The 12,130-nt window shown below is 43.6% G+C and overlaps 1 protein-coding gene across 1 annotated transcript; it reads right to left on the reverse strand.

The window, feature by feature from the left end:
- Window positions 1-791: 791 nt before the first annotated feature.
- Window positions 792-1,379, reverse strand: LOC126543406 (uncharacterized). Its single transcript, XM_050190526.2, has one exon. The coding sequence runs from the start codon at window positions 1,377-1,379 to the stop codon at window positions 792-794; it is 588 nt and encodes a 195-aa protein (XP_050046483.2).
- Window positions 1,380-12,130: the final 10,751 nt, after the last annotated feature.

Raw genomic sequence — 12,130 nt, forward strand, 5'->3', positions numbered from 1 at the left:
TCTATGTTTAACGATATCCTGGCAAGTTATTTCATTTTCAGTAGTTTTAGGAAAAGCAATAAAGACAGGACAGTGGTCACTTACGCCGGCGCATACCGTGCCAGCTGCGCTTACATCAGTGTCTATGCTGACGATAAACAAGTCTAGTATGGACTGGCAAGTTGTCGTTACGCGTGTTGACGTGGTAATGACGTTATTGTAGCCACAAGCGTAAAGTTTATTAAGGAATTCCCGGGAGGTCAAATTATCCTTGAGAAGGTTTATATTAAAGTCGCCACCTATTAGAGTGTTATACTGGTGAATTGTTGAGTATTCTAACATCTCCTCAACAAATTCCAGGAATACACTCATATCACCAGACGGTGGGCGGTAAAACGCCACGTACATGTTAATATTGCTCTTTATGCAAAGCACTTCATAGTCGGCAGTAATGCACGTAAATTCCGGGATTATGTCGCAGAGCATGTGTTTTTTTACGTGCATTGCCACTCCGCCACCACGGCGACCACTTCGATTGATAAAATAATGGTTGTATTCAATCATATTTAACATGTCGCTTCCTTCGTGATACCACGTTTCAGTCAACATTATCACATCGAACATGAAGTTGAATTCATTAAAGAATGTGCTTAATTCATCGAGCTTGGTGGCGGCGGAACGTACATTGAGGTGAATGGCAGTGAAAATTCCCTGCGACTGCGCCGGAAGTTTAAGTTCACATGGCAGGCAAAACTCTTGATTCAGCATCGCGTGTACAAGAAAACGTAACACAGATTATAAGCATAAGTACCCTACGCAATCTTGACGAGGTCAGAATCTGTTTCAATGCGCACCACCTGACTGGACTGTGTCTTGCGCGCGAAAATCTTCCCATTCTTAGTCCACACAAACTGCCACTGATTCTCCCGTTTTCTTGCAATTGCCTGTGCAAGCAGCCGCTTCAGTGTCGGACAGAAATGCTCATTCACGAAGATTTGGGCTTCGCTGGAGATTCCTACGTCACGATTCCGAATACGGCTCTTGCGGGCTTTCTCGACCACGTGGTCCCGCTTCTGCTTGCTTTTGAACTGAACAATAACGTTCGTTTTGCCCTGCTCACGAGTCGGTACTCGGTGGCAAACTTCTATATCATCAGCAGAAATGGGTTCGCCAACGACACCACCAATCTGGCCTACAAGATCAATGATGTTTTCATTCTTCTTCTCAACGAGCCCTTTTATTTCCACATTCGACCTGCGAGAGTACTGCTCACCCTGAACAACTCGCTTCTGCAGCTCTACAATGATTGACTCATTTTCACTGCATTTAGCCTTCAGCCTGTCATTTTCCTTCCTTAAGCTTTCTCTCTCGGTGCGCCCTTCCATTAACTGTTGCTTCATTGTTTCAAATTGCTTTTCCATGAATTCAAGTCCCTCTTTCATTTGTTTCATATCGGAACGTAATTAGCGCAGCTCAGAACGTGCATTCCGTTCCTTCTGTGACATCACCAAGTGTAGAAAGTGCAAAATGTGCAAAAAGAAATACAATAAGCAAAATGACACAGCAAGTTGGCAGCGGTGACAGATAATAAAAAAAATAATAAAACGCGTCTGTAACAGACAGAGAAACAGCACCAACCTGTAGTAGAACAACCACTCCGATTAGCCCTGCGCCTACTGGCTGTCACCGCTGCCAAATGCTACGATGAATGTCGAGCGCTTCCTTTTCTATTCTTGCTGATGCACTGTGGGTAGCTTCCGGGTGATGTCGATGCGTTGCCTTTCGTAAACCCTCGGTGAAGGGTACCTTGCACCTAGCGGTTCGTCGCGGCAAGTCTCCGGGGTTAATGGCGCAGTGGGTAGCTGCAGGGCTGCTTCCGATGCTGCGCCGCTTTCAAGCTTCCAGTGAAGGACACCCTCGTGCTAGCAGTTCCTTGCGGTGAGTCCCAGGTTACCTGTAGTAGAACAACCACTCCGATTAGCCCTGCGCCTACTGGCTGTCACCGCTGCCAAATGCTACGATGAATGTCGAGCGCTTCCTTTTCTATTCTTGCTGATGCACTGTGGGTAGCTTCCGGGTGATGTATGCGTTGCCTTTCGTAAACCCTCGGTGAAGGGTACCTTGCACCTAGCGGTTCGTCGCGGCAAGTCTCCGGGGTTAATGGCGCAGTGGGTAGCTGCAGGGCTGCTTCCGATGCTGCGCCGCTTTCAAGCTTCCAGTGAAGGACACCCTCGTGCTAGCAGTTCCTTGTGGTGAGTCCCAGGTTACCTGTAGTAGAACAACCACTCCGATTAGCCCTGCGCCTACTGGCTGTCACCGCTGCCAAATGCTACGATGAATGTCGAGCGCTTCCTTTTCGATTCTTGCTGATGCACTGTGGGTAGCTTCCGGGTGATGTATGCGTTGCCTTTCGTAAACCCTCGGTGAAGGGTACCTTGCACCTAGCGGTTCGTCGCGGCAAGTCTCCGGGGTTAATGGCGCAGTGGGTAGCTGCAGGGCTGCTTCCGATGCTGCGCCGCTTTCAAGCTTCCAGTGAAGGACACCCTCGTGCTAGCAGTTCCTTGCGGTGAGTCCCAGGTTACCTGTAGTAGAACAACCACTCCGATTAGCCCTGCGCCTACTGGCTGTCACCGCTGCCAAAACTAAAGGATAGACAAACTAAAGGATATATTCAAACGAGCGTCACTGACATTAAAAGGCTACTCAACGGTGTCGAAGAGCGACTAAATGCAATTGATAACCTTGCCATAACGTCACCACCGTTAACTCAGTCGTTCAGGAATCACAAGATCAGCTGACGACCATAGAAACTAAGCAGTTGGAACAGGCCAATCTTGTTGTTGTTGACCTAAATAACGGTATTCGCGGAAATAACCTCATATTTAGGGAAATTCCGGAAGAACCAAAAGAACAATGGGTTCACACTGAACGCATCATCAACCAGTTCGTGTTAACTAAGCTAGGCTTCAATGCAGGTCAAATAGTGCGAGCCCACATAATAGGTCGACCTAAAGCAAGTCACATCCGACCAACTGTCGTGAAATTTCTCAATTTTAAGGACAAGAGCATCAGTTTAAGCAATGCTTCCAAACTAAAAAACCTGCAGAACTTACGCGTGTGGATTGAAGATGTCTCGGCCCGAATGCAGCTCATAAGAAAAAAACTCACGAGATTTCGCACGCAAAGAACGCAATCCTAACGAAAAATATACTGTCATTTACGATAAACTTCTTCTCGGAAAGAAATGTTACACCTTTGACTCGTCAAAAAAACAAAATAACCTGTCTTTCAAGGTGCAATGAAGCCGAAGTATGTTGGCTAAGTGAGCAAACTACTGTTGGTGCACGAGGGGACGAAACTAACCAGAAGTATTGGCACAGACATGCTAATCAGGGTAATTCGTTGTCACTCCTGGTGGGCAACTTTCGAAGCATGTTTCATAAACAAGACCAGCTATGTGCATTTATTGAAGCTTGTTCTGTAGATATTGTTCTTGGGACAGAAACTGGGCCTACACCCGTTATTGGGGACAATGAGCTGTCACTCTCTAGAAACTTTATTATATTTAGAAATTATAGGGTGGGCACACCGGAAGGCGGTGTTGTAGCTGCAGTGAAATCTAATCTATGTGCTCGCGTAGTTGACACGCAGTCAAATATTGAAATTTTGTGTAGTTCACTTGAGTTCTGTCCCTCTGTGACTCGTGCAGTCGGGGTCTGTTACCATCCACCTGATTCTACCGCTGAATTTATCGAGAGTCTTAATGATTCCCTAGCTTTAACCCAAGACAAGTATCCAACTCCACCTATAATCTTTGCTGGCGATTACAACTACCTTGCAATAAATTGGCAGACGTATACGCCCCTAGGTTGAGCAAGGAAGAGCAAATGCAGGGAATTTATTGATGCTATTTCTTCATTTGATCTGCATCACATAGTTTGCAAGCCAACACGTGGAAACTCAAGTCTAGATCTTGTCCTCACAACCGAACTGGAAAATATGCTTGTTCGCGGTCTTGAATGCATTAGCGACCACAACGTAGTACACTGCGAATATCGTTTACAAAGTAGTAAACCAGAAAAAGCAACGAAATGTATTTACGATTACTTCCGTGCAAACATCAACGCAATTCTTGCAGAGCTGCCATCTTTTTCTGTGTGGTTCTTGGAAACCATGGTTTATCGCAATAAAATGATAACTGGCTCGCTATCCGAAGAAAGCACTGAACTGAAACAAAAGCACGCTCCCAAAATTGAGATCACCTCATCAACACAGAGCACATGGTTCACGTCCCAAGGGAAGAGGGCAATCAATAAAAAGAAACGTCTTTACTCTGAAGCTAAGCTGTCCGACTCGGATGGTGATTGGCAGCGCTACCGAGAGCAATCAAATAAATGTAAAGCGGAGATTGAAGCATCTAAAGACAAGTTTATTAACGGTGACATCGTCAGCATGTTAATTAACAATCCAAAAATAGTTTCGCAAAGTAATTAAGCTTAACACTATTCGTTAATCATTAATCGTTAATAACGGCGTGCTACTCTCACTATCTGAAGCTGCGGCTGAATTGAACTCGTTTTTCAGCTCTGTATCCACAAACGAAAACCCAATACCACCTGATCTTACGCTTATTTCAATTAACGCATTTATACCTGACCTCATAATTACACCGGAGGGAGTAGAATCGGCAATCGATCGACTTTCGAATAACTCAGCACCAGGTCCAGACGGCATCTGCACAAAGATGCTTAAAATGATTAAGCCTATAATATATCCCATGTTAGCCACCCTTTTCCAGCAATCAGTAGATACAGCAATTGTACCGGATAACTGGAAGATCGGTCGTATCACTCCCATTACAAATCAGGTGACCGATCAGTGCCCTCAAACTATAGACCTATATCCTTGACTAGTATTCCAGGTAAGTTACTTGAGCATATATCTTCCGAAGTTATATTATGAAATATTTATCTTAACATATTTTTTTTTCTAATAATCAGCATAGATTTCAGCAAGGATGCTCTTGTGAAACAACTATTTGAACTTATAACTGATCTTCATTAAGCTGCTCACGATTCCATAAAAATTGACGCCACATTTACTGACTTCAAGAAAGCATTCGAAAAAGTTCCCCATCCTCGCTTAATGATGAAACTTAGCCGGCTTAACATACATGTTAAAATTGGTAATTGGATCTCAAGTTTTTTAACCAATCGCTACTAATTTGTTTCCGTAAGTGACCAGTATTCCGCTTTAGCACAAGTTAAATCTGGCCTTCCTCAAGGCTCCGTACTTGGACCAATCTTATTCTTAATTTACATTAATGACAGCAGTAACAACCTGACCTCGACAGTTCGGTTGTTTGCAGATGACTGCGTTCTTTACAGACAAATTATCACTTCTGAAACTACTAATATCTTATAGGCCGACCTAAGCAAAGTTTCACTTTCGTGCGATCAATGGCAAATGGGAATAAATGTTTCTGAAACAAAAACAATGATATTTACCAGAGCCAGCAACGTCCACTGAAGTTCATATTTTATGAACATTTGCCTTGAGAATGTGTCTACGTTAAAATAGTTGAGCGTTCTTTTAACTTCAAAGCATACATAGAGTGATCACATTGATGAATTAATTTCGAAAGCAAATAAAGCACGGTAAGGTGTAAGCTTGGGAGAGTCGGTGATTCAATATCGACATGTTTGCACAGCGCAAAAGACGAGGACTGAAAAGAGAACACTACACAGGCGCTGACACAGGCGCTGACCTGGCCTTTATTTGTGAAATCGCCAGAACTGTATACATGAGCAAAAGTAATGAAAATTTTTACAATGTTTATACCACCGTGCAAGGTCATCTTGGCATTCATTGCGGAGGCTGCCATTGCGACCCTGAATTTGAACACTGCGTCATAATTTCCCAACAGCGATAACAGCTTACACGTGAAATCCTAGAGGCTGACAAAATACAGCGGCTGGGTGACATTTGCGTCAGCATGCTATTTCCCTCATAAAACAATGAAACCAAGTATCTGGCCGGGATGCAATAGGGGTTCATGTGTGACTTATTGCAAAAGTTGTTCTTTTTTATTACTTTTGCTCATGTATGTAGTTCTGGCGATCTCACAAACAAACATCAGTTGAAGTCAGCGCCTGTGTTGTGTTCTTCTTTCAGTCCTCGTCTTTTGCGCTGTGCAAACATGTCGATATCAAATAAAACACTTGGATTCATTAGGCGAAATTTGTATTTAGCAAATCAGTCAACTAAACTATTAGCTTGCGCAGTTCTAGTTCGTTCAAAGATGGAATACGCTTCCATAATATGGAATCCAGATCAGACATACCTAATGAACAAGCTTGAATCTTTACAAAATAAAGGAGCACGTTTCATCACTAAAACCTACTCTAGAACATCCAGCATCAACGCTATCAGAGTCCCTCCATTTACCCTCTCTAGAAAAACGACGAACATTAGCGCTGCTTTCCGACTTCCGCAGATTGTATCGTACCCCGTCATCCTTTACAGCATCCCATATCAAAGCCCCGCAAAGAATTTTCCCCCGCATCGACCATCCCTTCAAAGTGCGTCCCACGTTTGCGCATACGAATCTCCTTCGACAATCACCGCTCTGTCTTGCTATTTATCACTGGAACAAGCTGCCAAAAGAAATTGCTTCTATACATGATCATGACTCATATGTAAGTCATTTGAAGCGCAGCTTAAATACGCATGTCGAGTAAAAACAGAATTTTGTGCCTTTGACGCATTGTAAGTCCATTTACATGCTTTAAACCATGTTTTTTTTTTCCACCATGTATGCATGTCTTTCTTTCTTTTCTTTTGTTGTATTTGGTCATCTATACTATGGTGTTACCTGCCGTGGTTGCTCAGTGGCTATGGTGTGGTGTTGTGCTGCTGAGCACGAGGTCGCGGGATCGAATCCCAGCCACGGCGGCCGCATTTCGATGGGGGTGAAATGCGAAAACACCCATGTACTTAGATTTAGGTGCACGTTAAAGAACCCGAGGTGGTCGAAATTTCCGGAGTCCTCCACTACGGCGTGCCCCATAATCAGAAAGTGGTTTTGGCACGTTAAACACCAGAATTCTTTATATACTACGGTGTTCTATATTGCCTTTCCCCCCAAATTATGTTTTAAATATCTTGTTCTTAACCCCCCCCCCCTCCTACGTAATGCCCGTAAGGGCCTTTAGGGTATCTGAATAAAAAAAAATACCCTGTTGTTCTTTAACGCGCTCTGAAATCAAAGTGCACGACCATCTCTCGTCGAAATCCGGCTTTCGCGGCAGGGATCGAAGCCGCGACCTAGAGCGATGCCATAGCCGTGAAGCTACCGCGGCGGGCCCATAAGTGTCGATTTGACGTGCGACAAATTCAGTAGTGTCGCCTATAGCCTACGTTAATTAATTGCGGCTTTGCGTCTGCACGCACTGCGTCAGTTGTCCACTTCGCAAATTTGCATGGTGTTTATCTTTTAGAAATAGCAGAAACGTACAGTACCATGCCTTCAGTTTGCCCGCAAACGCTGTCGTGTCTATAGTATTAGTTTTTTTATATTCTCACGTCACCTTTTCCCTGTCCCGTCCTTCCCCCCTGTACGAGAACTGCGAGCAAAGAATCGCAAGGGGATTCGCTCGTTTCGCGAATACCCCGGTTCTGCCCATTCTCTGCCTCTTCTCCCTGCCCTCTCTACCATTCTACCTACCTTTATTCAGGACTTGCATGCTAGGATAAGGGTAGCACTGCAGTTTCTGCAATGATTTTTGCGGAGGGTAACGGATAACTACAGCTGTCAAGAGGCTAACGTGACGACGCCCAGGGAGCTCCAGAAGGCACTATGCACATGTTTCATATCATTTCATTTTTATTTTTTTAAAGACCCGCGAGGGGGTATTACATGAGGTGTTTTTTCTTTTTGTTTCTTTTTTTTTTACGCAGAATATTGTTGACACAGCGATCAGTGCGATGTTATATTTGATATGCTATGCATGAAGCTTGAGGGGCAGGTGCTAGTGGCGATGTTGCGAGAAAGGCCGTTCCAGTCTTGTTCTGCTTTGGGGAAAATGAAGCACAAAATGTTTTAGTGCAGGCGCGTGGGGGAGAAACTTGTAACGCATGACCAGTGCGATGAGATATGCGAGCTGCAGGAATAATGTAAGGAGCGCAATTAAGTGGCGAGTCAAACAACTTGTGAAATAGAAAGAGGGTTGCGATGCGTCGGCGACAAGACAAAGGTAATAAGTTACACACGGCTTTGAGGGATGAAGCACTGATTTCATATGAATACGAAGCATGAATGAATCTAGCAGCACGATTCTGAACGGATTTTAGGGTATTAATGAGACCTACTTCGTGTGGGTTCCAGATGGGAGATGCGTACTCTAACTTAGCCCTCAGTAATGATTAGTAAGCAAGTAGTTTTACGTGTCTCGGAGCGTTACGTAAATATCGTTTTAAGAAACCCAAAGTTCTGTTAGTTGATGACGTGACTTCAGCAACATGCGTGTTCCGAGACATATAGTTAAGTAGGGTAACTGCAACGTATTTATAATACCCCTGTCAAGCGGGCAAGTTAAGTGCACTTATGGGGAGTGCACTTCGGGACCTTGAGTCACACTTTAGGCAACGCGCTTCTTAACGGGAAAACAGAGTGCACTCGCAGTAAAAAAAAAATGGCGACAGACTAAGAGCGCGTTTTTAAAGAGGTAAATTAACAAGAGAAAGCTGCTAAAAAGCGATTGTTTTAAGTAGAATTATATATAACAACAAAATTCATCTATTTGTCTGAACAAGAAACGAAGATGTTTTTTTATTATAAGTGTGTTGCAAGTCAATGCTGGCCAAGACGAATGTCTAGCCAATCCAAAACAACACGGCGGCGTGCGGCTGCTGATCCTGCTAGAACAGAATACGAGCGAGTATATATGAGCAAAGACGGCGAGTTCGATATTTAACTACGCTGCAAAATGCCACGCACACGGCTCAAAGCACGACTGGCGTGGTCAGCACGCTTTCACACCAAAATAAACACGTACTGAATGAACATGGCGGCGCCGCAGTGCCGCATCATTCTGGCGCCGTTAGTTGCGTACATGATAAATTCGTTTCTTTATTGTGCTGTTTCGCTTCTCGTTAAACATAAATTATATTGTTAAAAGCTGCTCAATAACTGAAATGAAGTTTTGTGTCCTTTTTCTATGCATTACATTTTGCGTCGTTGAAAGCGTTGGTGGCGAGGCTAGGCACTCCTTCAAACCGTTGGCGGCGAGGCTACGCACTCGGCCAGCAAAGTACGTTCCGTGAACGTACTCCGACTTGAGTGCACTCATCTGAGAGTACACTCCGCTGCGACGTTAAGATTTGGGAAAGTGCACTTAAAAACCGAGTGCACTCGCCGTAAGTGCACTTAACTTGCCCGCTTGACAGGGGTATAAGTGGTTACTGATTCAACGGGGACGTTAGCTATGTTACAAGTTATGTGAACGCGAATTCCACGACGAGTAAAAGAGATGAGCTTGCGTTTAGTAGGGTTTAGGGACACCCGTCATCACACCATTGTAGTATGTGGTCGAGGTCTTGTAGAATTATATGGTCAGATGCGCGAGTAAGGGTTCGGTAAATAACGCAAACGTCAGCAAACATGCGGATATTAGAAGATACATGCAAAGGTAGGTCGTTAATGTATATCAGGAACAGAAGAAGACCGAGGACAGAGCCTTGAGGCACCCCCGGTGACACTGGAAGTGGGCTGGATAATTTATTTGTAAGCACTACTTGTGAACGGTTAGTCAATAATTCTCTTATTCAATTTAGTACATTCGGGTGCAAGCTTAAGAAGAAGAATTTTAAAATTAGGCATTTGTGGGGTACTTTATCAAAGGCTAAGTCAAGAAATAGGGAGTTGGTTTGCACGTTAACATCAGGGTTAGCATGAAGGTCATGAAGAAAGATGGCAAGTTTCGCAGGAGAGACCCCTACGAAGCCCATGTTGAGAATGGTGAAAGAAGTGGTGAAAGGAAATTTATGATGTAATAATAAATGACGCGTTCCATGAGTTTGCAAGGTACGCTGGTCAAGAAAATTGGTCGGTAGTTCAGATGTAAGTTTTTGTTACCGGATTTGAAGATGGGAACGACCTTTCCCACTTTCCAGTCATCTGGAATGATACCTGTTGAATGACCTTGCGAAAATAATAAAACAAAATAGGCCAAAGCACAGTGACCTATATTTTTAATAGTTTCGCGTTAATGTCGTCAGATGCAGTTGCCAATGACAACTTCGTCTTTTCGAAGACGGATGAGATACGATCAACAGAAAAGCTGATTTCAGGCATGGTAGATGTGATACGACATGAAACATAGGTAAGGAAATGTCTACTTCTGTAGTGAAGACAGATAAAAAGGCCTTGTTAAAAGCATCGGCGCATTCAGCGTCAGAAATTACCTCCCCAGAGTCGTTAGCAAGATTGATAGAAGCTACTGCTTTGGGGTTAATTGTCTGCCAAAATTTACGGTGTTTATTAGTTAGCATATTAGGCAAATCTTTGTTAAAGAAAGCGAATTCGGCGTTACGGATTCCTGTGAGATAAGTTTTTTCGGCTGTATAATACTTGTCCCAGTTTTGGGCGCCCCCTTTAATTTAGGCATTCCTGAATAAACGTTTTTTTCTTGTTATCTACGCGGTGCAAAATTTCGTTAAACCATGTCTTTGGCTGTTCAAACGGATACTAGATTTAGGGATGAACATGTGTATTAGCTCGGTTAATTTCTGCTTAATAGTGAGCCAGTTTTCTTGAACCGAACAATGGTAAAAATTGGTCTCACATGTCGGTAAAAAGGTGCAAAGTTCGTTATTTATGGCATCATAATTACCCTTATTGTATAAGGTTATTGTTTTCTTGTGCGAGGGATTGTCAGTAGGGCAAAAGCCGAAATCTACATGAATAACTTTATGGTCACTAATTTCACGAAGATAGTGAATCGAAGACAGGCTATCGGGATGGGTTGTCAGCAATAAATCCGAAATGTTAGAGCAATCACAAGCGATACGCGTTGGTTGAGTTATTACCTGCGTTAGATTATAGTCAAGGCAAACATCAAGAAAATCTCTAGCTTCAGTTGTGTTAGCCGTTGCAGTTTCTTCGCTCCATTTAATGCCAGGAAAATTGAAATCGCCAAAAAGAACGAGATCGGCTTTAGGATATGTCAAGGTAAACTGGCTGAGAATATTATTAAATGCGCGAAAAAAGTTAGGATGATTATATGGGGGCCTATAGGAAACACCCAATAATACTGATTGTGGTAAAGCTTGAAATAATACTCATAAAATTTCTAAGTCGGAATCAATGTTAATTACAAAACATGGTAATAGTTTACTGGATGCAATGAGAACACCGCCCCTGCGAGTGCCTTTGCGGTCTTTCCGATAGACATTGAAATTCGGTAAATCGGCGAGTACTTCTGCGTCGGCAACATCATTTGACAACCATGTTTCGGTTAGTATCCGAATACTGCTATCTGAAGACTTGACAAGATGAGACTGGTGATCACGTTTGGGTATGAAACTTCGAATGTTAGTGAAGATTACGGAAAAAGAAAGGTTAGCTTTTGGTCTCGGGTGAGAACTGGCGATAACTGCTTGACGCCGATATGGTTGATACTGGATTCCTTGCACTGTTCTTGAGGTTTCACTGAATAGATAGCGTTTCGAGCTGATGTGCAGTGTTTTACCACTTAAGGAAAATGTAACAAATTTTGTCTAGCAAAGTTGACCAAGTGACTTCTGGCGTTCTGAACCCTGCGTGAGAAATCCTCACCTCTACTGTAGGGCGTGTCTTTCAACTTACGTCCGTTTCAAAGGATCCCGTCTTTTGTTTTTTGGAACGCGAACTTCGCTATCATCGGCCTGCATCTCCCGCCTGTGTGGTGGCCTAAGCGATGCGCAGGATCGATTTCTTGAGGGTTAATATCTATACCGAAGTAGTCACGGCAATGTCAATTGATTATTTGCTCAGATTCGGCATACGATTCAGATGGCTTGGCGTCTGGAAGGCCTAGAAAATTAGATCGTTACGTTGCGACCTGTTTTCGGCGTCATCCAAACGTGCCTCAGTATCATCTGTTAGGCGTGC

Source organism: Dermacentor andersoni, chromosome 7 (genome assembly GCF_023375885.2).
Source record: "Dermacentor andersoni chromosome 7, qqDerAnde1_hic_scaffold, whole genome shotgun sequence".
Taxonomy (NCBI): domain Eukaryota; kingdom Metazoa; phylum Arthropoda; class Arachnida; order Ixodida; family Ixodidae; genus Dermacentor; species Dermacentor andersoni.

Coding starts and splice junctions, on each gene's coding strand:
- LOC126543406 (XM_050190526.2), bottom strand. CDS start 1,379: ATGAAGCAACAGTTAATGGAAGGGCGCACCGAGAGAGAAAGCTTAAGG.